Raw genomic sequence first — 27,850 nt, 5'->3', positions numbered from 1 at the left:
AGATTTCTTCCTTTCTTTCTGGAACCCTAGCCGACGGGTTACTGAATAACCTCAGATAATAGAGCGCGCTAAATATCGGCAGGAACATTTGGAAATGGTAGAAACAGTGGAAGATGGAACGGCTGCAAGTGGCACTACATCTGCAATTAGGATTTATATCGGGGGTTTAGGTGCAAATGTGACGGCTGATGATGTAGAGAACATATTTCACTCTCTCGGTCGAATTCACAGTGTGGAGCTTGTTCGCACTAACGGGCGCAGTTTTGGTTACATGGATTTTGAGCCCCAATCCGATAAGTCTCTGGCCAAGCTCTTCTCCACTGTTAGTATTCTTTGCCCTTCCTATTTACTTCTTTTTCCTGGATGATTCAAGTATGGCAACACCAGACCTAGTAGAAGTTGGGATCAAACCGAACTTCATATTTTGGATGGTTTTTACATATTTTTGCTTTTGGGTTTTATGTCACATAATAATAGGCTTGAATAAGTGAGATAAAATGCAAATTTGCACAAATAGGGTATAATTTAGGCACAATCGTCAGATTTTCTGGCTATCCCACTTTTCTCTGCATGAGTTTGTCAGATAAAAGCAGTAGTTGGTTAGTTTCTAGGGACATACAAAGTGGAGTATAGAAAATTATTTTTTCAAAACAGCTTTGATTTTTCTCTATTGCTAAGAGAATCTCTAATTTTTTTTGTTTTGTCAGTACAATGGATGCAAGTGGAAAGGAGGGAAGCTACGGTTGGAGAAGGCCAAGGAACACTATCTCAGTCGATTGAGGCGCGAATGGGAAGCAGATGCTGTACCTTCTGTACCAGTCACCCAAGATACTGAGACAAAAAATGAAGAGATTAGGCCCAGGAATTTGGACTTGGCTTCCATGAAAATTAGCATTTTTGTCCCCAAGTTGAACAAGGTTAGCCTCCAAATCTCTTGTGTTATAAATTTTGTACTTCAGCTGTTACGATTTCTTCTCTTTATTAGTGTACTAGAACCTGACCAGAACCATACTGGCCAATTGTGGTTCCAACCTTCACAAGCTCTTGGTTGAAAAAGGTTAGCTTTTAAATCTCTTGTGTTATAAATTTTGCACTTCAGCTGTTACGATTACTTATCTTTATTAGTGTACTAGAACCTGACCAGAACCATACTGGCCAATTGTGGTTCCAACCTTCAAAAGCTCTTGGTTGAAAATCTTGAAATGCACATGAAAATCTCTTTACTGATAGAATATGCTACTGTCTCACTGATCAGTTTATTTCGACAGCCCTTTCTGTTTTTCTTTATTAAGTTAGTTTGTTGGTCATAACCAATCTAAGAAACAGGCAGCAACGGTACTTGTTCAAAATTAAAAAATAAAAGCTAAGAATAACTTAAAAAGGAATTATTAATTGAGATCCCATTTTAGCCGTACTTGACTGTTTTAATTTGATACAACCTTACTAGTATCGGTTTTTACACAGGTAAAGATGTTGCCTTATAAGGGAAGTGGAAAGCACAAGTACAGCTTTCAGAGGGTAGAAGTGCCTTCGACTCTTCCCCTCCATTTCTGTGACTGTGAGGAGCACTGTGGCCCCAGCGAGTCAGCCAACCAAACCTACCTCTCTGCTCTTGACTCGGCTGCACATGAAAAAGAGCTCAGTATAATGCACTCTGTCATGAATAAGCTTCTGAAAGAAAGTGGTGAGAAGGTGGAAGAATTGGGTGCAAATCCAGATGTTGTTGAACTGGTTGAAAATATTGTTGAAGAGAGGGAAGATGAGAAAGTAGAGGAAGTGCTAGAAGAAATAGCAGAGGAAGAATCAGATGAAGATGAGGATCTTCTCATAAATATTTCTAGTCATATATCTGATGAATCTCTATTTGATTTCAAGGTTTCAGAGGTCGTGCCTCCTAATCAGGTACTGCTAACTTTTCTGATAACTTGTATATGTGTCATGTTAATTGTTGTTGCTTGCAAAGGTAAGTCAATGTTTAATTTGAAATATCAGGTGCATTCATTTTGTTTCGGTATAAACATTTTATATGAATGTTAATGATAAATACCCTTTGCTGATTCGCAGGAATTGAAAGAGAGAAAGCATCAACAGTCAGCGGAAAATATTTCCAAGAGAAATGCAGAAAAGCCCCCTTCAATAGCTCTTGAACCCACACAAGATGAAGAAAAACCTTCCACTGTTACCACCGAAAAAACTACTGTAGATGAATTCTCCTCGGTTTTACCCAGAAATGACAACTCATCTGTAGAAAACCAGAACCAACCTAGTGATCAGAAAAACACCGAAAAATCAGGAAAGAAGAGCGACACATGGTTTCAGAAATCAGCTTGGAGAGACCTTGTAGGAGATTCAGCCAAAAACCTTTTCAGTGTCTCAAGCTCAACACAACCAAGTGTCAGCTCAATTTTATCAAACCAACCTAATTCAGAAAATAAAATTATTGATTCTACCATTACATCAAGAAAGAGAAAAGTGGCATCCAATAAAGAATCTCCTGAGGCTAAGATTGGTGAAGAAGGGAAAAATAAACAAGCTAAGCAAGAAGTTAGAAGGGTTGTGCAAAAAGTGACAGTGGGTGAAGTGTGCTCCTTCATGAAAAGTGCAGAGTCAGAGAAGGAATGGAACAATACAAAGGCAGCTTTGTCCGGTTACATGAAGAAGAAAAGTGATGAGAATCGCAACGGTTCTGGCGTGAGAAAGGGGGCTCGATTTCATGGTCAAAGATCTATCAAATGACCTCCTATTTGTATGATAATTGTATTTTTCGGCTTAATGTCATGAGTTAGTCATAAGTCTTTTTGAAATTTTGTTTTAGTCATGAGTTCTCTGGTTAGGTCTGTATTGGTCCAATTTTGGAAAAATCCTTATTTGTGAATTTAGAGATGGAATTTGGATGAAAGGAGAGTCTTCTCTATTCTAAATATTTGTATTATACTATTATTACCCGTTACATGCAAAGGGCCAGAGCATCACCATTTTGTATTCAGTATTTCAGTATTTCAGTATTTCAGTTTTTCTTTTTCTTTTTTTCTTTTTTTTTTGGTTTTTTTCTTTTTTGTTTGTCCGGAGCTGTCCTCTCCTTTCACTAGCAAAGGATGTTTATTCTATGTTGCCACTCAATTCAAAAAAAGGAAAATATAAATATAAAGCAATGAAAAGTTACATACACAGACAAGTTAGTGAATGACAACATAGAAGATCCTAAGCTGAAATCTGGGACCCATCCCAAACTACCAATCCAATCCTTGGTTGTATGCAGAATAACAAATGAATAGTTTGGGTTCACGTTCAGTTCGTTGGGATTAAATTTTCGTGATTCGGGAATAATTCGATAATGATTTGATACCACACGGAAGTCAAAAAAAAAAATTCGCGTTTTATTCACGTAGAAATGTTATACTTCAAAGGATTCCCTTCGTCCCAGCTCTACAAGTGTAGATCTCTCCTGCTGGAGAAACAGATTAAACTGAATACACTTCTTTCACCTCTAAGACTGGAAGAGACCAGTTCTAGATGAATCCGTAATACCTGAGAGCTACGGTGCTACGGCTCAATATTTGAGTTTTTAAAATTCTAATGGTCGATTCAAACCGTTCATCTTGTTCTCTATATTAATATGTGTTTGGAGACCAAATTTTACATTTTTTTGAAATTTTTTACAATTTTTTTAGATAGGTAGAAAATCAAATATCTGAATGGTGCATAATTTTTTAGATCAAGTGATTTTCTACCTATTTAAAAAATAGTAAATAATTTTCAAAAAATATAAAATTTGGTCTCCAAACACATATTAATATGAAGAACAAGATGAACGGTTCGGATCGACTATTAGAATTTTAAAAACTCAAATATTGAGTCATAGCACCGTAGCCCTCTATGCTATCTATAGCACCCAAGCCTTACTCCTAAAAGAATGCACAACCAATTATACTTATTACCAAAACATAGAATGTAAAATTAATTAACAAAGCCACAAGATCAAATTTCCTCTCTATTTTGTAGTTGAATCTCAAAGATTTGAAGCTTTCCGTTTAGTGCAAAACCACGACCAATGATCAAATTATGTAAAGATTATTTGTAATTAATTTTCCACAACTCTGAAAATATTATAATATTGTGTACATTAATTACTATTGGTTCACTTAATAGTATTCAAAGACAAGAAAATATCTAAAAGTATTTTTAGAAATTAGTTTCATACACTTTTTTAAAAACTCATTATTGTTAAATGATTATAAGTTTATTCTTTAATTTTGTTTTTCAATAATATACAAAGGAGATGCTTTTGTACATGCACACCGAATATTCCTCCATTAAATACCTACAATAAGGGTATGTTCGGCCGTCTAAAGGGAACGGAAATGGAAATTTTTGAATGGCCAAAATATTGTGCATGTGGACTGATTTTCGTGAAGTCTGAGTGAATGTTTTTTCCTCACGCACACAATAAATAACATAACATACCCTAATAGATTCTTTATATAATTGCTATGGTAATTCATTGACAACAAATTAGTTCGAGAATCTTGACATTGTAACAAAACGTTAACAACATTTGATATATCATTCAATAATTAAAATCATATACAACACAACAAATTTATAAGAAAAAACTACATGTTTATAATTTTTTCTATTGTCTAAACCTTTATTATTTGATTTATAAAAAAAATGTTATCAGAATTATCAAGTTAGAAAGCTATCAAAGCAACCAGTCCTATATAATTGGAGAGTGCTATTTTGAGCTAAGCTTTTATAATATTGAGCGATGAGTGAATTTTTTTCTCACCAAATACCTATTGTACCCTTCTATTCTCTCTTTTTTCATTATCAATCTCAATTAATTCAAAGTTAACAAAAGAAATAATTAATAAAAAAAATAACTTCCCACATGAAAAGAAATCTATTTTGATCCCTCATCTCTCTCCTTCTCCAATAAGATATATAATTCAGTCCCAAATAAAACGAAACGTCTATTCAAATTTTCTAGAATGACTCTTAGTAAATATATATGCTAATACAAAGTACACAGAGAAGGGAAATTGTTTTGAGAACAAATTATGGATGTTGCCCACATTTGATTGATGAATTTGTAGTTACAAAGTTTGTATCTGCATTAAAATTCAACTGCCCAATACATTTGAGCTGAAACTAAGAAGAAGAAAGTACATAAAATAAGCAGAAAAGTCCCTATAAAAATAAAAAACTGTAATTTTAAACAGAAGAATGTCAATGTGCCTTGAGCACAGCACATATTGCGTACATATTTCCTAACTCCACCTCAATTAATTAATGAGATAATCCTTCACTGTTATTGTGCCTCCAGCATATATAGGGACTTTTCTGTTATATGTAATTAATGATACATATAGGCCTCAGCAGCTTTTAAGATCACAATCTCAAAATAAGGAAAATGAAAAAAACCAGCTATTGTAGATAGATGATTACTTTTTAATTTTATTTTTATCTGCTGAGATCGAACAACCTCAGTCGTTAGAAAAGAAAAACAAAAAAGAAACAAATAAAAGGGGTTTGAAAGTAACAAAAAGCTTAATGCGCTCATCTGATTAAAATTTTGTCCAATTAAATCTAACAAACAATCGTAGAAGGGCAGCATCATGTGAAAGAGACAAAAGAAAGGCGAAGTTAAGTTCAGCCTTTTCGATGACGAAGAGAGAAAGAGGAGGGTATAATTGTCAATTTTATTTTAAATAGTTAAATAAAATGTTAAATAGATAATTAGAGATAGAAGAAAGAATGTTTTGTTTATACGGAGATATTAAATATTATTATATTTTGATAAAAAAAAAATTGATTATTTTGAATATTTATATGAGTACACTGGAAATTTTCTCTTTTTTTATCCTTTCTATTTGGGACCTGTTCACGATTAAGTATTAACTCAAAGATTCAAAAAATAAAGTTGAACCCTCTAGACACGTGTCATTTAATCCAAAAGCAAAGTGCCACGTACCCCCATGAAAATATTTTGACGAGCCTAAAAGGTCAAATTTTCTATATTCCGAATTGCCACGTTTCTGTTATCGGTCAACCTCCAACTTCCAAGGCACCTGACGCCTAAAAAGCAGTTTGTTTTTAGGGAGCACAAATTGGAGATCAAAGTGTACACGTGGCAGATCAAAGCGCAATCTTAGAGATGGACACGTGTCTAAGAGCCTTGACGGTCAAATTTTTGAATTGATACGGATATCATTTTCCCCACGAGATTCCCAATCATCCAATCAAACTCCAATGCGTGGCACTCACCACAAAAAAAAAAAAAAAAAAAAAAAGACAATAAATAATTTCAACTTTTAAAAGCGTGCCTTAAAGTTGTTATACATAGTCCGATGTAAAATAATTAGTAGGTAATTTATAGGAAACACTTGTAACTTGTAAGGCTGTGATGAGTTATAAATATAAATCCTCTCTAGACAACATTGTCTATCGATCAAAATGCGGAGAAAGGTTAGATGTCGACATGTGTAGAAGTGTTTAACCGATTGATTCAATTCAAATTGAATTAAATACTAACAACTAAAGTTTTGTTTAATTTTGTAATATATTGAAGTTTAGGTGTCGACACATATAAAAAGATTTGATTCAAACCGAATTAAATAATAACACCTAAAGTTTTGTTTAATTTTGTAAATGTATATTGAAGTTCAGGTGTCGACACGTGTAGAAAGATTTGGTTCAAACTGAATTAGATATTAATAACTAAAGTTTTGTTTAATTTTGTAAATGTATATTGAAGTTTAGGTGTCGACACGTATAGAAAGATTTGGTTTAAATCGAATTAAATATTAATCACATCCACTCTATCAAATTGTATCAACGTGTTAGTTGTTCACACGTATAGAAGTGTCCAATTAATTCGGGCCATATCAAATTGAAGATTAGTAATTAAATTTTATTCAATTTTATAAAGCCATAACCGTACCAACTGATCAAAAGTGCCAACCAGACAATAAACCAAACCTAAAAAACTAGAATTTTAACCACTTTATTTGATTTAAGACAAGTTTTTAGGACAAAAAAATAGATTAAAATGCTAAGGTGAAGAAAGAATAAAAAATTTCAATAAAATAACGTACAAAAATATTAACCAAAAAAACGCACAACCAATGAACCTTATTACAAAAAAATATTACAAAAACATAAAATGTAAATTAATAAGGCCACAACATCAAGGTTCCTCTCTACTTTGTAGTCGAATATCAAAGATTTGAAGTTTTTATTTTACAATCAATCATTACAAATATATATTTTTTTTTTTGTTTCAGAACAACAACGAGAGAAAAACATAATGAAATACTTAGAAAATAAAAAAAAGGTGTGCCTACCTATGGGTATTTAATAAAAAAAAAAGTTGCATAAGTAAAGGAAAAAAAAAACTCTTATAAAAATGCTACCTTTAGTAAATTGTGAAAATAAAAATTATCCTCTAGTTATTTTAATGTGAAAATGACGAACAAAATAAGAAAAATAATCACAAATGACAAAGGGGGAATAAACATTTTTTTTTTATCTTTCAATTGGGACATGTTCACGAGGCACTCGAACATTCAAAGAGTTATTAATCTATCATTGATTAGATAATTAGATTGAAGATCAGATAATAAATCAAATACAATTTAACACCTCTAGACACGTGTCCTTTGATCCAACTGCAAAGTGCCACGTGTCCCATGAGATTGATATTTTGATTCTCAAAGGCACCTGACGCCTAAAATAAAAGCCGCTTGATTTTAGGAAACACAAATTGGTTTGCGTACCGAGATGTCGGTACCTCTTCTTATGTTTTAATACTTTCTAGGCACGTGGTGGAAAAGATGCATATAATTAATTATTACGAGAGCTCTTAAGTTTGAATATCTTACATTCTTACCTAAACTTTTACTTTCAGGCCATGTTCGGTCGTGTTATTGTTTTCGTGAAAAAAATAAAATTCAGTTGAACTGAATTTTTCTTTTTCCACGAAAACAGTACTTTTCAGTTCAATTCCTGTGCCGATTCTCAATTGGAGGCCGAACAGGCCCTCAACCTGTAGAAGTGTTTAATCCATCGATTCAGTTTCAAGTGAATTAAATATTAACAATTAAAGTCATGTTTAGTTGTAAAATTACACTCGAAGGTTAGATGTTGACACGTGTATGAAGATTCGATTCAAATCGAATTAAATATTAACTACATCCACTCCTTCATTCGCACTGACGAACTTAGATATTCACACGTAAAGGAGTGTCCAATCAGTTCAGTCCAAATTAAATTTATGATTAATAATTAAAAGTTTCTTTGATTTTTTAAAATCACAATCGTACAAACTAATTAGAAGTGCCAACCAACAATAGACCGAACCAAAACAACTGAAATTTTAATCACCTTATTCGGTTAAAGTGAATTCGCATGAGAAATAAATAAGTTTGCTAAAGTGAAGAAATTAGAATAAAAATGTTCAATAAAACAACTTATAAAAATTGAACTAAAAGAACTCACAACCTATGAAAATTACAAAAAAAAACATAGAATGTAAATTAATAATGCTACAAGATAAAAGTTTCTCTCTACTTTGTAGTTTAATCTCGATAATTGTGATGATTCAAAATACCAGCATTCTTTTTTTTTTTCAAATAGTATGTAAGTTTTTATATTTAACGAGAAAATATCAAAATTGTCTTAACAATCAATTCATCATAAAAGCAGAAAAGAAAAGAAATAATAAAATACTTAGAAAAAAAAAAGTTCCTCTTATGAAGATGCTGCTTTTAATAAATTGAAGGAAGCGTCTAATTGTCCACAGCCTTTTGTCCACCATTTGTCCACAGCTTTGACTTGCGCGAATACTGTAAAATTACTTCTACATGCTATATAATTATACAATATATCACATAAAATATATCACTTAATCACAAAACATCCAACAACTATTTGAAGTGGTCCCATGATAGTTAGAAAAAGATTGCAACTTGCACAACATGACAAAATAAATGTACTTTCAAACTGTACTTTCGAAAATTACAGTTATAGGAAGTTATTGACAGTTAGAGTTAGTTATTAGCGGTTATTAACACTGGGTTGAATCTTGTATACTGTAAAATTGAATATTGTATACTGTAAAATTAGAAAATTGTATACTGTAAAATTGAATATTGTATACTGTAAAATTGAATATTGTATACTGTAAAATTGAATCTTGTATAATGTAAAATTGGATCTTCTACACAGTAAAATTTACAATTGAATCTTGTATACTGTAAAATTGAATCAGCAGAACTGTAAAATTGAATCTTGTATACAGTAGAATTTTCAATTGAATATTGTTCGGATGAGTAAGAAGTCTTTATATCATCTTTTTCTTCCAGATTTTCACAAGATGAAATACTGTAAAATTACAAGATGAATACTGTAAAATTACAAGATAAATACTGTAAAATTAACAAATCAATACTCCATATCGCCTTTCTATCATCTCTTTCCTCCAGATTTTCACAAGATGAATACTATAAAATGACAAAATGAATACTGTAAAATTAACGGGGCAATACTATAAAATTAACAGATCAATACTCCATATCGCCTCTCTATCATCTCTTTCTTCCAGATTTCCACAAGATGAATACTGTAAAATGACAAGATGAATACTGTAAAATTAACAAGGAAATACTGTAAAATTAACAGATTAATACTCCATATCGCCTCTCTATCATCTATTTCCTCCAGATTTCCACAAGATGAATACTGTAAAATGACAGATGAATACTGTAAAATTAACGGGGCAATACAGTAAAATTAACAGATCAATACTCCATATCTCATCTCTATCATCTCTTTCCTCCCACTGTCAGAATCTTCAGAGGAGAACTGGTTCCCCCCCGAAGTGCTAGGAGATAAAATATGTCAAGAGAGTAGGTTATGGGAAAAGCTGTGCTAAAGTTTGCTGTTTAAATTCGTTTACTTTAGTAGGATGTAATTCAGTTTGACAGCCACTGTCAACAAATTTCAAAAAAAAAAAAAAAATCATCTCTTTCCTCTAGATTTCATTTGAAATGCTAGATCTGTTACTGCATACAACGAAAACAACAAATTCAACAGAAATAACTTACTAGATTTGAATTTTGCCGTGCTCTTCAACAAAAACAACTTCTATTCGATCGCGCTCCACGATCAATCGGTCCAATCCTTTTTCAGATATAACTTACTGACTTTCAGAAAGATTTAAGATATAACTTTCCTTCAGATTTTCACAAGATGAATACTGTAAAATTACAAGATGAATACTGTAAAATTACAAGATAAATACTGTAAAATTAACAAATCATTTCTTTTTTTCAGATTTCCACAAGATGAATACTGTAAAATGACAAGATGAATATTGTAAAATTAACAAGGCAATACTGTAAAATTAATAAATTAATACTCCATATCGCCTCTCTATCATCTATTTCCTTCAGATTTCCACAAGATGAATACTGTAAAATGACATGATGAATACTGTAAAATTAACGAGACAATACAGTAAAATTAACAGATCAATACTCCATATCGCATCTCTATCATCTTTTTCCTCCAGATTTCATTTGAAATGCTAGATCTGTTACTGCATACAACGAAAACAACAAATTCAACAGAAATAACTTACTAGATTTGAATTTTGCCGTGCTCTTCAACAAAAACAACTTCTATTCGATCGCGCTCCATGATTGAAGGTTCCATTGCGATTATGTATAAAAAACGAGATCGAGTCAGTAATCTCAATTAAAATCGACATTGCAAAGGAAAAATGAATCAGAAATTTACAATATTTCTTACCAAAGCTTGAAACAATGCATTCACTGTTCGGAGTAGCGAGCCAAAATCGAACCAGTACTTGATTGAAGCAAATGAAGGACAGAGACAAATGAAGAGCGAAGGGCTTGATTGAAGCAAATCGAACCAGGTTAATCGAAGCTGTTGCGACCGTTGCTGCCGTCACTGTGTGTCGCTCGAAGGAGGATCGAGCAAAGAAACGATGAATCTGAATTCTGGAGAGAGCCGTGACTAATCGGAGAAGATAAGAGAGAGATCGCTATTTGAAAGAAGAAAGAAATCGCCTGAATATTTGAAAGAAGAAAGAAATCGCTATTTGAAAAAAAAAGAGATCGCTATCTGGAGAGAGAGAGATCGCTATCTGGAGAGAGCCGTGACTAATCGGCTGAATATTGCGTCGCAAAAAAAGAAGAAAGAAATCGCCAAATGCGGAGCTAATCTGATCGGTTTTGAAAATATGGAAATTCGAAAAAGGAAGGATACGCTCGTCCGCCAACCTTTTTAAATACGAAGACGAGAGACGGTTACGAAGTGGGACCGGAAGACAGTTAACGGGAGTTGGATAAGGGGCAGTGGACAAATGGTGGACAAATGACAGTGGACAAGAACCTTTTCTCTAAATTGAAAGTGAATTCCTCCTCTATTCTAACGTAAAAATGACAAACAAAATTAATAGCTATCATAATTGACACAAGGGGACTAAATTTTTTTTTCTTTATTAATATATTATTGCTTTATTATTGCTGTAGTTAGGTTCATGACCAAATAAACCCAATTTTGTTGAACACATGCCTACGGGCTTTATTAAAAAAAAAAAAAAATTGTTGAACACCACTCGACACGTGTCATTTCATCCATTTGAAAAGTGCCACGTAACACCATAGGATATTTTTAGCCTCAAAAGCGTAATATTGTGGCATATGAAAATAAAAGCCACGTTTCTGTCACCGGTCCGCCTTCCTTGGCACCTGACGCCTAATTAAAATAAAAGCCGTTTGTTTTTAGGAAGCACAAATTGGTTTGTGTTCCAAGTACCAACATGTCTGTATTAGAAAAACAAAAAACATAAAAAACAGTACCAACGTGTCGATACCCCAAATTGTTTTGCGTACCAAGTTCCAACATGTCTGTATTAGAAAAAAAAAAAGAAGTACCAACGTGTATCGGAATAACACTGTACTTTATTAATAATGTTTTTCGTGGTGACAAACAGTGTTGTAAATAACGGTACATTGTCATCGGACGGATAGAGTACTGGTAAGTGATTAATTGAGAATAATCGAAAATAATTGATCGGTTAATTAAAAAAATTCTTGACAGTTCGATCACCGTCAACGGCTAATCGACCGATTAATCGACCTAAACAGACGTTTTTTACAACACTGGTAACAAACAATGTTGTAAAAAATGCATATTTAGGTCGATTAATCGTCTGATTAGTTGTTTGCGGTAATTAAATCGTCACCGATTTTTTCGATTAGTCGCTTGGCAGTATTTTGTCCGTCCGATAACCGCATACCGTTATTACAACACTGGTAACAAATATATACTTTTTGGAACATCATTCACAAATGAGAAGGGATCCAATTGTTATAAGTTACAACATCTTATAACAATTTGGTTTTGTGATTTTCAAAGTTCAAACAGTCAATCAAAACCGTTCAACATGTTCTTTGTATTAAAATATGCTTGAAGATCAAATTTTACATTTTTTTGCTATTTTTTTTTTGCTATTTATTAAGTATTTTACAAAACTGATGTTTTACAGTGGTCCAGAATAGCCTAAAAACAACATTTTTGAAAATTTCTTAATAAATAGTAAAACAAATTAAAAAATGTAAAATTTGATTTTCAAACACATTTTAATATAGAGATCATGTTGACCAGTTTGGATCGACTATTTGGACTTTAAAAATCACAAAATCAAATTATTGTAAGATGTTGTAATTTTCAAATGTCAAGTGAACCTCTTCACAATAAGCATTAGCAATAAGTATTGTAATGTACAAGTTGATAACATCATTAAAACATCAAATTTTAAAGTATGATAGATTTTCATATTTATTTTTTGCTTTTTGTTTACAAAAATAATGTAAGATACTCTTCTAGACAATGAATATAAAACGTTAAGACATTATATTTTAAGTGAAAGATTGTATGTTCAACATTCATGACATTGTAAATGATTTGGAACTTTTTAACTTATAACTAATGACTAAATTTTTTTACGAGTTTCGCAATTTATAAAACTTAATTATGTAGTTCGGCAACAATGACGTTATATCAGAAAAATTAAATATTATGCAATCTAATTAATTTGACCTTAAAACATTGACATGAAAAGAGATGAATTGACCTTAATGGATCGGAGCCAATCTGGCTCATGTCTAAGGCTTACGGGGCCCTTTAATATAAGTGCAGATTTCAATCGGACGATTCAGGTCTATTAATGCATTTTCTGATAATGCAGAGGATACGAATTCATACAATGAGACGTGCTCTTAGCAACATAGTTACAAGATTCGTGAATTAAATCTGAATAATTCGTTTTTTTTTTTTTTTGTGATGTCGAACCGAACGTTGAATTATTTGGTTGACCGAATTTTGATCGAATTAAATTCAAATAATTTGCAAATTTTATAAATTTTTCAAAAATTTTACGAATTATTTGTAAATTTTACGAATTTTACAAATAAGTTAGCAATGGTGAGCTCAGAAAGAAAAGCAACTCTAGATGCTCCCCCACTTGACTGCGTCCACTAGTAGAGGAAGTATACACGTGTCAGATCAAAGCGCAATCTATGGTTTTAGGGAGCACAGATCGCTTTAGATATGGACGCGTGTCCACGTGTCTCTGACCTCCGCCGAGTCAAACAGACAAGTCCGGTCTGATTAATTTATATTCCACAGTTTACATGTTTTTCTGTCTCATCAGCTCAAACCGGATAATAAACTGGTTCACTCAGCTCCAAACCGCCGCCTTTTCCCTTCAAGTATTTTTTTACCGCACGTTTCATAAACCCGATATTATTAAAAAATAATAATAACAAATTGTAAAAGATATTAGAGCATATTTTAAATTAAGACAGAATAGTTGTTACAAAGGTGCCATGGTTTCCTGTTGAAAATATGCTGTGTTAGCATTATGAAAAATGATTTCTGCCTTTCTATCAGTGTAGTAATATTAGGTAATATGCGGCGCATATGCGTATGCGGTTCCGAACCGCATAGAAAATCAATATGCGGTTTAATATGCGGTTCCACATATGCTGCCTCATATATAGCGGCATATAACCGCATACATGGCCGCATAAGACCGCATATGACCGCATATGACTCATATGTACAAAAATAAGGTTTTATTTTAGAAGGCATGACGTTTAATATGGATTTGCCGTTGGACTTTTATACTAAATTTTTTTAATATGCATGCTTCTATATTAAATATTTATATAAGGCTGCATAATTTGTTAAGTGAACTGTTACTGTTGTATGTTTTTATTTTAAAATACGCATATATACGTCCGCATTAAAAACCGCATATGCGGCCGCATACCGTATATGCGGTATGCGGTGGCCTTCCGCATACCGCATAGAAACCGCATTTTACAACACTGCTTTCTATTTAATTTTTTCATTGATCATGAATGTGATTGTCAAATTTTACATAAATGCCCAAAAATAAAAAAAGTCTGTTGAGAATCATGGATTATGAAAATCAAATTAGATAGGACTGACAGGGTTCCTCCTGTTGAAAATTATTTAATTATAAAATTCTAACTAGCTAAAATATACTCCCACAAGGCCCAAGGCCCGTAAAAAATGCCAGGCCAACAAGCCCAACACATATTGGGCCTGGTTTTTTTTTTCTCGAAAATCTCAGGTTTATTATTTATTCATGAATATTCTTTTCAGTTCATGACAGATCTGTACTGCACTCAGAAACTTGTTAATAACAATATTTCTAGAAGTACTCTCCGAAGTAATAATTTATTTTTTAATGCATTACGAAGATTTCAAAATTTATTTGTTTTATGTTTTCAAAATTTCGATGTTGAAAATTATATACTGACAATTTTATCGACGTATAAAAAAATAATATTCATCTCCGCACGGTCTCAAAAGAAAATGTGCACTTATACCAAGAGAACCAATGCTCTTTTATTAACTCCAAAAACAACCTGCAGATTGCCTATAACTAACAGTACCAAAACTGTCTACAGAAAACCTCATAACACACCCAAAACAAGAAAATTACAAAAACAAATAACAGAAAAACAGAAATACCCGAACACTCGGAATTAGATTCTGTGAGCATAGACCGAGAGCAAACTAATCCAATCCCTGTGTTTACCTCCCTAAAGTGCTTTGTATAGCGAGTTGCACAAGCATAAAGGCTCCATCCTAATTAAAATGCTAGGTCTATGATGATATATATCATCATAGGGAGACTGTACAGCTGCAGAAACTTGCTACACCTTTCGCCGCAGAGAATCCCTCTCAGCCTTTTCTAGGAACAAGGCACTGAATCCGGTACCCGTGCACCAGGATTGAAAAGGAACCAAATCTAGAAGCTAATTTTGAGAACAGTCAATTTCACCATGCCACTGTTTCATCAGCAGCACCATCTTCTTCACGGTTATTGTCGTCGTCATCGTCATCGTCGGCATCACTCGATGAGAGACGAGCGAGCCAGCAGCTGCCGTGTAAATGCCCATTTACGCAAACGAAATACTCCAGGCTATCCTCGTGAGTGCCTAGCCTTCTAGAAGCGCTTTTCGGGACAAGCCCGGCTGCCGTCATGCTCCAAACACGTGCGCCACAGTACGGGCACCGGCTGTGTGCTTCCAGTTGAATATTCTTCCCGATCAAGCATGCCCTAGTGCGCGACCGCATAAATCCTCGAAATACTCCCCTGCATTGAGAAATCTCTTGAGAAAGGGAACAGTACAGGTTAAGTATTGCATTAATTGATAGCATTAACCTGTTTAACAAGTAAAATGTGTAACTATTCAATGTCAATCATTCTAAGATAAAAACAATTTTGTAACAGAAACCTTACTTTTAAAATGCAACTTCTCAATTTCACCATTACAAGAAATTGTCATCCAAAGACAAAAGTCAAACCAATTTAAGCAACAATATACCATTTCAAACAATAATTGGATCAAAAAGCAAGAAATAGAAAATAAGTACCTATAAACCCCCAAATCCTCCTCTTCTCCGGCAGTATTCGCATGCTCACAAGGATCACTGATAAAAAGCACATCCCCCCAGCATCGGCGTACCAGAAAACTCTTCCCAGAAGTTTTCGAAAACCTCGACACTGGAGCAAAATGTCCCGGTGTCTTATCCAATGACTCAAAGAACCTCGATGGTTCACACCCACAGCAGAATAGCAACAATTTCGCCAGAGCCCGCCATCCGCCGGGTACGTGAGGCGAGGAACCGGCAACGCCACCCGGCTGTGAGCCATTGGGTGTGATCAGGAGGGACGAGACAAGCCGTGGAGCTCGCGAAAGACAGAGCTCGAAGAAGAGGATGCGACCTGCCACAGCTCTCATACGGCGACTGGTACATGCGGCAGAACAGACTGTCTGTGGGTCCCAATTGAGACGACGGAAGACTAGAGAGAGCACTTGCTCATCGAAAATGCCGACGTTAGGGTTTGTGTGGCCGTAGAGTTTCTGGCGTTCTCCGGTATGGCAGTTGTTGAGGCCAAGACTGAGCTTGGGTTTGGGGGAAATGATCATTGGGGATGGAAGTGCAGAAGGGAAGTGATCTTGATTTGGATCCGCCATTGGAAGAGGATTGGTGAATCAAAGCAGAGGTTTAGGAGAGAGTTTGAACTGGTGGCGAGAATTGAGAGATGAATTGTTGTCGCCTGTCGGAGTATGGGAAGGATTAAGGAAGAAGGGACAAAAGTACAACCTTCAAAGCAGTTTGGGGCTCTGAATCCAGCGTTTTCGTCCTTTTTAAGTGGATATGTCCGGTTCGGTTTTGGTTAAATCCGGTTTGGTCTGGTTCAGATTAAAGTCGTGTGTATGTCGGTTTGACAGTGAGAAATCCGACAGCAGAGGTCAAAAGGCAATTCAGGCGGCGTTGACATATGGGTGGGTTTTTTCCTACATAATGATTAGATACACCGGGACCAGGAAGCTTTTAACGGCGGTTAGACATCTGGATGGGCGGTTGGTTGCAGTGGACCAAACACCGGCTAAACAACATGTGCCTTCCAATTAAATTATCTTTAATTATGATGGTATTAATTGACTAAAGTTCCTTAAATTTATGAAGGCAAATGGATTCTATTACATTTTTAACTTTGATGATATTTAATGATTAAAGTACCATACTTTATCCTTCATTTTTTTTTTTTAGGATTGCGTTATAAAATTTATCCCTTTATATTATTTTATCTTTTACAAATAATTGTTATATAAATTTATTGTTTTTATTTTTTTTTAGTAAAATCAGAGATCAAGCCATCCAATAGTTTAATATCTATAAAGAATCTCTTATTCATATATCTGATTCATATATCGAATTTGCAACCTCCCACAAAATATTTGAAAATCAAGGACACATTTTAAAACCCCCCAACACATATCCTCTGTATTAACTCAAAAAGAAATCTTTTGAGTTAATGAATTTCGTCTGATTTTAAACATAACTAATCTGACCGTCTAATTTTAACACTGGGGCCGTTTAATATTAGTACATATCTAGTCATCACAAATTTTAAAGCGGATCGGATAGTCTAGATGCATTAAGAGTTAATGCAGACGATACACACACATCAGCACCATCATTGAACAAATCAATATATGCGCCATATGATCTTGACAGTTACACACAACACCAATTTAACAAAAGAGATAGCAACAGAAGATCATTAAAACCTATAACAGACAAACCGCCGCCTGCAGCTGCTTTCCAGAAATGCAAAATCCCGGTGTATCATATCATGTGTGTGTCTTTAAATTCTAACACCCCTCTTTTGACAGCTCGCCAAAATCCCTGTTTTATTGAACTGTCCTTGATGCCACTTTGCTAAAAATTATTCTTTTTAAATTATTGTTTTCCTAAAATTGGAAGGACCTTTATATGATTCTGTTTAGCTTTATTTATAATCTTCATATCTTGGTTGGAATGTGAAAGTATTTACTTGATCATAATTGGCCAAGGTGTAAATCTAATTAAGAACATTAATTAAGTTTAAAACAAAGGTTTAAATTGAATTTCATTTGGAATATGAGATCATAATAAAATTAATAGTATAATTTACGGAGGTTAAAACTGATTTCTCATTAAGGTTAATTATTTTTTATGAGAATAAATTAATTACGCTATCTTACTTATTTGAATAGTTCAAGCTAGCCTTATTTGAAAAGGCAACATCTCTTGATTGTGGAATATAGATTCCCTAAAGTAACTCAAATTTTGCATTTGGATTCGGACTGTGCGATATGTTTTGATGCAAATGCTAAAAGGACTCGTGCATTCCATCTCGAAAAGAAATAGCCTGAATTTTGATCGCATGGTCCGATCCAAACTCAAAATTTAGGTTACTTTAGAGGAATGACATATTCTTTTTGTATGCTTGTTCTCATTCAACCATTGATATTTTAAGTGTGAGCTAAAAATATACAAATTCAGTTAGATAAATCACATGAACAATGGCTTAATTATTATTGATTATATATATATATATATATATATATATATATATATATATATATAGAGAGAGAGAGAGAGCTAGGCTACGGTGAGTTGCGAAGTAAAGCGACTATTTTACTTCACGCTCATATTTTGTGATTTTAAAGTTCAAAAGGTTGATCTGAACCGTTCATCTTGTTCTTCATATTGAAATGTGCTAGGAGACCAAATTTTACATTTTTTGGAATTCTTTTACTATTTATTAAGCAATTTTGAAAGTCGCTGATCTGATGGTCCAGAAAATTTTACTGTTTTTTCCTGTTCACAGCAAAACAACAATTTTAAAAAGTGCTTAATAAATAGTAAAAAAATTCCAAAAAATGTAAAATTTGGTCTCCAAGCACATTTCAATATGGATTAAATATCTAACGGTTCGGATCGGTAATTTGGACTTTCAAAATAAAAATACAGCGTGAAGTAGAAACGCGTTTTACTTCGCAACTCACCGTAGACTACCTCTATATATATATATATATATATATATATATATATATATATATATATATATAATATCAAATCAATTGAAATAAAATTTAAAATTATAATTAATATGTATGCTATTGATTATATATAAAAAATATCAATTACGGTTCATACAATTTGAGTGTCGTTTTGATGATACACCAAAATCATTGAAACGTTTAAATCATTTGATTAATTACAAAACAATCAACAAATTTTGATTAACTATAAAAAAAATTCATCTTTATATATGCGTAATATGCTCAATGTGACTATACCAACAATGCTGGATTTTAAATCTAACTATACCAATAATGTCAAAATAAAAATGTATACAAATGTGGATAATTTCTAGACGTTGATTTTTCAACTTATTGATTCATATAAAAGCAAAATCAAAATATGATAATTTTTTATGGGCACATAGAGAAAATAACATAGATTACATCTAACAGTTTTATTTTGACGTTTAAGTTTTAAACTTTGAGTTATTTAAGTTTTTAAAAATGGAGGCATGATGGAGGCACAAAAAATAGGGGCATTTGAACCCTCTCTTCAAATTAATATTGTTGTTTTTATTACTTTATTGCTTTTAATAAGTTGAAAACAAATTATTATTCTAACCACAAATGAGTCGTGTACGCTAAAATATAGATCAACGTTGCCAATCTTTACGCTATGAATTACGTGAGAAGTTGGTGAATTGGTGATAAAAATATCTCATTACATGCGTTGAAGTCAAGAAATGTAAACTATTTGAAAACATATAAGAAAAATCAGTGGGTTTATTTTGTGACGAAATTACTTGACAAACTTGATGGCATATACAGACATTAACAAAATTGTTTTTTAAGAAAAAAGAAGAAGCTTGCATTAACTCAAAAGGGAATCTTTTGAATTAATAAATCTGAACTGTCTGATTTTAAACGGAGCCAATCCGGTATCTGCTTATAACATACGGGCCTTTTAATATTAGTGCAGATTTAGTCCGCATAAATCTTAAGACAAATAGAATGATTGAAATTCATTAACTCAAAAGATTCTCTTTTGAGTTAATGCAGAGGATACTAATTCCACAATATTGGTACACAATGGTTTGAAAAACAAAATAAAATTGTCATTGGATGCATTTAGATTTTTTTTCTTTTTCTTGGATTGTAAAAATTAAAGGCTATTACTTATAACAAAACTCACATCAATAAGTTGTCATTCGAATTTAAACTTAAATAAAATTATTGAAACAGATGAAAATGGACCACCCAAATCCGGATAAAGATATTGACAAAACAGTTTGTACTTCATGCAGCGCAGGAGTCATAACGCTGGTTTCGTTCCATTGTCCGTCTACTGCAAGAAGCAAAAACTACGCTGTTAATATATTTGCCCCGTCCTAACCTCGTTAACAGTATCTATAAAATTCGGTCTGAGACAGGACCGGTTCCCAAATGAACCAACCCGGTTCGCCGTTTTGGTTAATTAATTTAATACGACAACAGAATAAATTCCAGACCGGGCATCTGTCAGTTTTCAGAAGGAACGTTGAGCCACGTGTCCCCATCCAAACCACACTGGTAGAGAGTACCTCGGATTGCGCTTTGATCTGACGCGTGGCGGATTTCCCAAAGTGGAGGACGCGTGTAAGCATCTGATTTCGTGTTTCCTAATTTGAATTTTTCATTACTAGAGAGCCTCTGTTTGTACCCCAAAAATCCGTCTGTTGACTGTTATCCAGGTCAGCAGGGCGGATCTACTGTAGCACAGGGGGGGGGGGGGGGGGGGGGGGGGGGGGGGGGGGTCAGCCACCCCTCCCTGGATTTCGAGTTTTAGTGGTGATTTATTGGTACCGGTCGACTCTGCCCCTCCCTGGAAATTTTTTTGCCCCCCTTTGAGTGTTTGAGTTGTAATTCGGGTTAAATTTAGTGTTAAAATCATAATAATTTTTTTGAATTATGATTGGTAATATTAATTATAAGTTATAGAATCAGAAATTATAAGTCAAGATGTTGAAAAAATAAGTCAAAACATTATTTTTTTATCGAGTACTCAATTAGTTAATGGGTTTAAATCCGATTCGATATTTTTTTGCCCCTCCCTGACAAAAATCCTGGGTCCGCCCCTGCAGGTCAGAATCATTTTTTATGAAGATGTTATTTATCAAAGCATTTACTGTAGGGGGCAAATTGATAATTTATCAGTTTATCAAAATTATTCAGTTTGTAGCTTAGCTTTTTCTAAATGTAATCATTGCATTTTGATGACTTAATTTGGATCGAAACTTTATTATATTAAAGTGAAATATTAATATTTTGAAACTTGCTGAATTAGTTAGTGTTTTTATTTCTATTTCTATTTTTGGATAAATATTTACGGGATCAGGTCTCCATACATTAAATATCCAATATAAATATTTTAGTTGGATTTTCAGCGCGCGATCTCCTACAAGAAAAACATCATCTGAGTTCCTATATCAAAATCTAGTTCGCTTTTATTTTTTAAATAGGTATGCCATAATATTAGAAATATATCGGATGTTTTCCCTATATTAGGATAGCAGGAAATAAAAATATCACATGATTCCCTTCAGTTTGGAAAAAATAAAAATAAAATGTGAAATTTATGATAAAATATTATCTTTGTAAATTATATGCTTGCTATTTGATCGGCCTTTATATTTTACTTACGAATAATAAAATTGTACAGTTTTTAAATGTTGTGATTTTATTTTCATATTGTGAGCCTGTGAGGTAAATTGAAGTGCATAAAAAATAATAATTACGAGTAAAATCATTTAGAGGTACAACGTTGGAGATGCAAACTAAATCAACTTCAATAAAAAACGGTCGTCGTGGGTCGGGGGCGTAAGATGGGACCTAAGACACGTGTCCATAAAGCCTCCGAGAAAGGAAAATATCTGATTTTCTGCATGAAAATATCTCACCAGTTACGTGTCGCTTTCCAATTGAGCAGAGGACACGTGTCGGCCTAAGATGATTTGATGAAGTCGTGCGGTACGACAATGAAATTTGGTTATCTAATCCTTACACAAGCGGCCATAAATCGCTTTTACAGATAGCTTGCCTAACAATTTTGTTGGTTTGTTTGTTTTTTGTTTATATATCCCCCCTCCTTTTGGAAAAGAAAAAAACAGAAACAGATATATATTTGAATGAAAAAAAATTCACTTGCCAAGTTTGTTGTAAAATGACAAAAATTTGCTAGCTAGATTTGTTTAAATTCAGAAAGTAGTTAGAATTTTTATAGGATCGGTAAAAAATAGTACTAGCATTTGCTCGGACAATTTAGATATAATATTATCATTTTCAACTGTTCTATATGATCTCCACAAAAATATATTTAAACTCAACGTTTAATATTTTTAAAATTCTCTTACTATTTAATTGGATAGTTAGAAAATTCATTGAAAATTCTGGACTATTCGGAAATAATAATTTTTTATCTATCTAAAAGATAATAAAATAAATAAATAAAACATAACAATTGGTATACAAGTATATTTTAATATAAACATCACATTGAACGGTTCAAACTGTCTATTTAAACTTAAAAAAAATATAAATATGAATATAAAATAAAAACTCCCTTTTGTAATTAAAACCATCTTACCCCACCTCAATCATAACAATATGATCCTAATATTATTAATTATCAACAAGTACAAGTCAGCAACTTCGTTTCAACAAAGAAAAAAAAAATAATTTAAAAATATTAAATATTCATAATTAGCAAGTGGACACGTGTCTTGATAGATATTTTTGCATGGAGAACTTCCCAAAAATAAAGATGGAAGAATAGAAAATGATATATGAAGAGGAGCAACTGCAATGGAGCTTTCTTTAATTAGTAAAATCCCTTTTGTAGTAGATTTGTGGGGACCCACTTCCATGTCCAAGTGGCATCTCAAAATATCTCCAAGGGGCAAAAGAACATAATTTTTTATTTTATATAGTGAACTTTTTATCATAAGCTTGCCAACTCACTAAAAATAATTGAAATTTTTTATAAAAATATTTACCCGCCTTATATTTTAACCACATGTTGGATCTCTAGTGATGCCATCTGGCATCCACCATTTTTGTATAATTATTTATGTAAAATATATATTGGACCATTTGAAGTGTGACACATGACAACCACGCTAGCATGTGAGTAAGCAAAGATCACCGTGTCATCTCTATTAAAAATAACAATAAATAAATAAAAACCGAGATTGTGAATCTTTTTATAGATTTAAAACAAGATTTATTTGCTCTCCTGCGCAATGTGTTGTTGAAAGTATATATAGTTACAAGATTCGCGAATTAAATCCGAATAATTCGTTTTTTTGGTGATCCCGAACCGTATGCTGAATTATTCAGTTGATCGAACTTTGACCGAATTAAATCCGAATAATTCGTGAATTTTACGAATTTTATCAATTATTCGCGAATTTTTCCCATAATATATATATTTTTTGCTCTTTTATATGACAGATTTTTGGTTCGGATAATTCCGAATCATTCCCGAATTATACCCGAATTATTCTCGAATCATGAATTTTTGACCTCGCTGAACCGAACTCGAATAATTCATTTGTTACTATTGTTGAAAGCGAAGAGAACTGTCACACCCCGCGGCCACGGGTCGTAACAGTCCCCCGCCGTAAGCATACAACGCCGTGTATGCTTACAAGGCTACTCACATTTCAAACCAAACAACAAGCAATTCAAACAAGTTTCTAATATATATATATCAGAGTACACAGTCTGGTCAGCATATAATACAACAAAAGTATCTCATCCGGATACCAACCACGAGGCCTACCCTAAATCTATACAACAAAAGATATCTAGGGTCATATACTGGTAAGCTACTAAGGCCTACTACTCTCGTGCCTCTCCGGAATCAGTCGCACCAATACCTGTAAAATAACGGGGAAGGTGGGGGTGAGAATAAATTCTCAGTGCGAATTTGCCACATTTGAATTATTGGACTTGCAATCAAACTCTATATTCAATAATGAAACCCAAACAACAACAATGCAAACAGTTATATAAGAAAACATAAATAACAGAATGCCAATGCACGACAACAGTTAAATCAACCTGCAACACAGTTTACGGAATTTCCAAGATGAATCTCAAACACAACATATATTTTGGCTTAACTCGATTCCTAACTCAGTTCAGTAGGGCTTGTAGCAATTATAGATGTTCTTTCGAGCTGAACCTTTATCAAACCCACATCTGTAGGGTTACTGACACCTACAGATGGCCAACCGCTGGACCCTTTATCTGACACCCATCTGCAACCGCTTGGCTTAACAGTTTATTAAGGTCTGGTTCAAATCATGTAAAGAAAATCCACTTTAGAATCGTTTCCAATATTCGTCATATTCAATCGACCGTTCAAATGCATTAACACGTAGGAAAATGCTACCGAGCCATAGACGTTACACAAGTCAACCACGATTTCCAATCACACATCTCATAACATAATCACCCTCCCTCGTCCCAATCGGTACTGGGAATATCGAGGGCCGTTAACCTAAGGCCATTTAGGATCCTGGGAATCCAAGTCAGCATACAGCCCGACTTGGCAAATTCATTGAATCCAAGTGCTTAACTTCGTAAATCCATTCACATCCATTCACATACACAGCTCGTGGTGACTTTCAATCAAAATCAGATCACAATAGATCAACATAACCTATAACCATACCAGCATGCAAATCATTCAATTCAGATCAATTCGAGTTTAATTTAATTGGGCTATGCAAATGCTCTACGCAATTCAGTGATGCAATCAATGATATTCAACATGACAAACGAAAACACAGTTTAATTCCTGAAAATAAAGTATCAAACAAGTCCAAGAATCCCGCACCTTATTATGACGAGCGTACCGCTTAGCTTAAGGATCGGACGTCTCGTATTGTCTAGCAAGTTCTTGCTCGACCGAGCCTACACCTATATTATACGTTTACTTGGTTTAATTCGGGTTCAGTGGTCCATACGTTTACTTAGGGTTGGTACAGTCCCAAATCAATTCTTTTCGGTTCCTTCTTTCTTACCAAAATCCTCTAAAACTACACAAAATCTCATCTAGGTCCTCTGGACCATACAACTCTCCATTTGGTGACCATCAATCACCGTTTCACTACTTTGGTTCTCGGTTCATTTCAATTTACCATTTGGTTAACCCTAATTTGGTCAAAACCTCAAATCAGCCGTTAAATGTTCTAAAAATTCACGATCAGGAGGCAACCCTACCGATTACAAGTCTAATTGGTCGGGTTAAGCAAATCAAATCACGATTATGCCAACTTTCAATTTTGGAACGAAACCCTAGAAATCAGATTTCATAAATCGGAAGAAATCGGGAAAAAGATTGGCAAACAAACTAGTAAGGAGTGTAGAGGAACTAGTCCTCGAGCAATTCGAACACAAATCTCGGGTTTAAAACGAGAATCTGAGAAATCGAGAAAATTCGAGTTTTCGAAAGAAATAAGGAGAGAAAGAAATACCAAATAGAAGGGTTCGGAGAGATCCTCGGCTGCTTTCTCGGTTCCAAACTCGATTTCTCGCAACAATCGGGAGTCTGAAAGAAACGGAAACTCACGGGCTCTTTTCCTTCTCTCTTGGACGAAAATAACTTAGAAATGGGGAAATGGTGAAGTGAGAGAGAGAGAGAAGGTTTAATTTGGGTTTTAGGGTTAAAATTACCCTGAATGCGGATTAGCCAATCCGCACTGCGGGTTACCTAATCCGCACTCGAGACTTAGTCGGTTGTCAGCCGAATCCAGGAAAAGTCCGAGCCTACTGCGGATGAACCTGATCCGCACTGCGGTTCACCCTCATCCGCACTCACTACTTAGCCGATTTCAGGAAAATTTAGTGCAATACAGAAATTCATGAGTGCGGCTAAACTCATCCGCACTGCGGATCCCTCACCCGCACTCACTACTTAGTCATTTTTTTTGGCAAAATTCCAGAAAAAGCCTGAGCCACTGCGGATGGCTTCCACCCGCACTGCGGTCAACCTAATCCGCACTGGGGCTATAAAATTCCGAAATCTCGAAATTTCGACGCGGTTTCAATTCACAATTAACTTACTTATTTAGGGGAACCTTAATTAAGGTTTAAACTTCCATTTTATTAACATGATTTATCGATTCTTTCTTTTAAATCATTCGAATTTAATTGTAAAAATTTCATAACGTAACAATATCTTTTTAGTTTCTAATAATATCATCTCAAATTCTCAATTGAACAGAAATAAAAAAATAAAAAAAAACAATGAAAGAGGTGTCAGATGGGGGATCTCAAACAGCACCCTGTTACTTGTTAAGTTCTTTAGTGGGAAAAGAATCGAACAAAAATACCGGTATGGATTCCATGACATGCCTATTAATTTTTTGGACAGTCATAACAATCCCCGCAGGTTTATCCCCGCAGATACTGTCAAAAAAAATATGGGGGGACCGCTCAATCATTAATGAGCGTTTAAAAAACTGCGGGTATTTAACTTGAAACATTAAAGTATTTACCTTGAATTTGTCAGGTATTAAACCCTATGCAATGATCTCTATTTATGAAAGAATAAATCAATCCATTAATTGTCCCCGCACAAAATTTCCTTTTTTTTTGAATCGTCCCAGCACAACTGGGGACCATTAAACATGGGGGGACCGCTCAATCATTAATGAGCGTTTAAAAAACTGTTAGTATTTAACTTGAATTTATCAGGTATTAAACCCTATGCAATGATATCTATTTATGAAAGAATAAATCAATCCATTAATTGTTCCCGCACAAAATTTCTTTTTTTTTTTGAATCGTCCCCGCACAACTAGGGGTGTCAATGGTACCTTTTTAGTCGTTTACCCGACCCGTATCGTATTCGATAAGGCTGTTGGGGTTTTGCGCGGTGTGCTAACCGGAAACCCGTTTAGGCTTAAGTTGCGGAATGACCGTAGAACAAAAATTTCTACGGCCAACTTAAGCTCAGGATTAAACGGGGTATGTCAGGAAACTTTCCAAGGCGGTCCACCTTCAGTATTCCTTTGGCATCAAAACCCAATTTAATCTTTTTACAGATCTACTCCATGATTGATTTCTAAAACTTTAATCTACTTACAAATTAAATAGATTAATATAACATATTTATACCTTGTTTCCAAATCACAGTTGGAATGCAGACCGAGCGAGTAGAGCCTCACCAGGGAAGGAATCGACTCGGAGTATCACACGTGTGATACCTCTATCGGTTATCCACCAGGACTAACCGGAGAGCGGTTTATTTCTTCTGCCAGAAATACCGTAAACCGCGGAATTCTGCAAAAACACTATTCACGGGGAAAAGACGAAAACCCGTAAACACGAATTTTCGGTTGCTCAGTTTCATCAATATGCAAAACTGACATACCGCTAAATTCGGTAAAACACTATTCATCGATCCCGTAAATATACTCCACAACAACCCGCAAGATTATACGTCAAGTACGTATAACTTTATTTTCTCAACCGAAACACTATTTAGGAGAGAAACCGAGAAAGAGAGAAAATACCGATTCGTTTCTGCACGAAAAGATACATGTGAATGTGCATATGTATATATGTGAATATATCTTTCTCTCTCTACCCCTCCACCCCTATTTATAGTGTTTAGATTCGGTTGCAAAAGACCAAAATGCCCTCCAAGTTCGGCCTATTTACAAGATATGCCATTGACACCTCATCCTTTTATATGTGAAATGACCAAAATACCCCTTCCACACCCTTCCACATTCTTCTCCATGCTTCTACACATGCAAGGTGGCATAGGTGTGAAATGACCATTTTGCCCTTGTGGATAGGATTGA

At 34.1% G+C, this 27,850-nt stretch overlaps 2 protein-coding genes across 2 annotated transcripts; one reads left to right on the top strand and one right to left on the bottom strand.

Annotated features, from left to right (window-relative positions):
* The first annotated feature begins 4 nt into the window (after positions 1-4).
* On the top strand, positions 5-3,023 carry ROS3 (RNA-binding (RRM/RBD/RNP motifs) family protein). Its single transcript, XM_078293095.1, has 4 exons — positions 5-322; positions 708-917; positions 1,465-1,902; positions 2,065-3,023. The coding sequence occupies exons 1-4, from the start codon at positions 95-97 to the stop codon at positions 2,734-2,736; spliced, it is 1,548 nt and encodes a 515-aa protein (XP_078149221.1). The 5' UTR covers positions 5-94; the 3' UTR covers positions 2,737-3,023.
* An 11,926-nt stretch (positions 3,024-14,949) lies between these two features.
* EDL3 (EID1-like 3) lies at positions 14,950-16,721 on the bottom strand. Its single transcript, XM_078293168.1, has 2 exons — positions 16,006-16,721; positions 14,950-15,724 (listed from the first exon to the last, which is right to left on the bottom strand). Exons 1-2 carry the CDS (start codon positions 16,608-16,610, stop codon positions 15,406-15,408), a joined length of 924 nt encoding a protein of 307 aa, XP_078149294.1. The 5' UTR covers positions 16,611-16,721; the 3' UTR covers positions 14,950-15,405.
* Between the last annotated feature and the right edge of the window lie 11,129 nt (positions 16,722-27,850).

This window comes from Carex rostrata, chromosome 26, assembly GCF_964058835.1.
Source record: "Carex rostrata chromosome 26, lpCarRost1.2, whole genome shotgun sequence".
Taxonomy (NCBI): domain Eukaryota; kingdom Viridiplantae; phylum Streptophyta; class Magnoliopsida; order Poales; family Cyperaceae; genus Carex; species Carex rostrata.
Note: the sequence above shows the minus strand (reverse complement) of the source record. Positions and strands in the feature narration are given on the sequence as shown.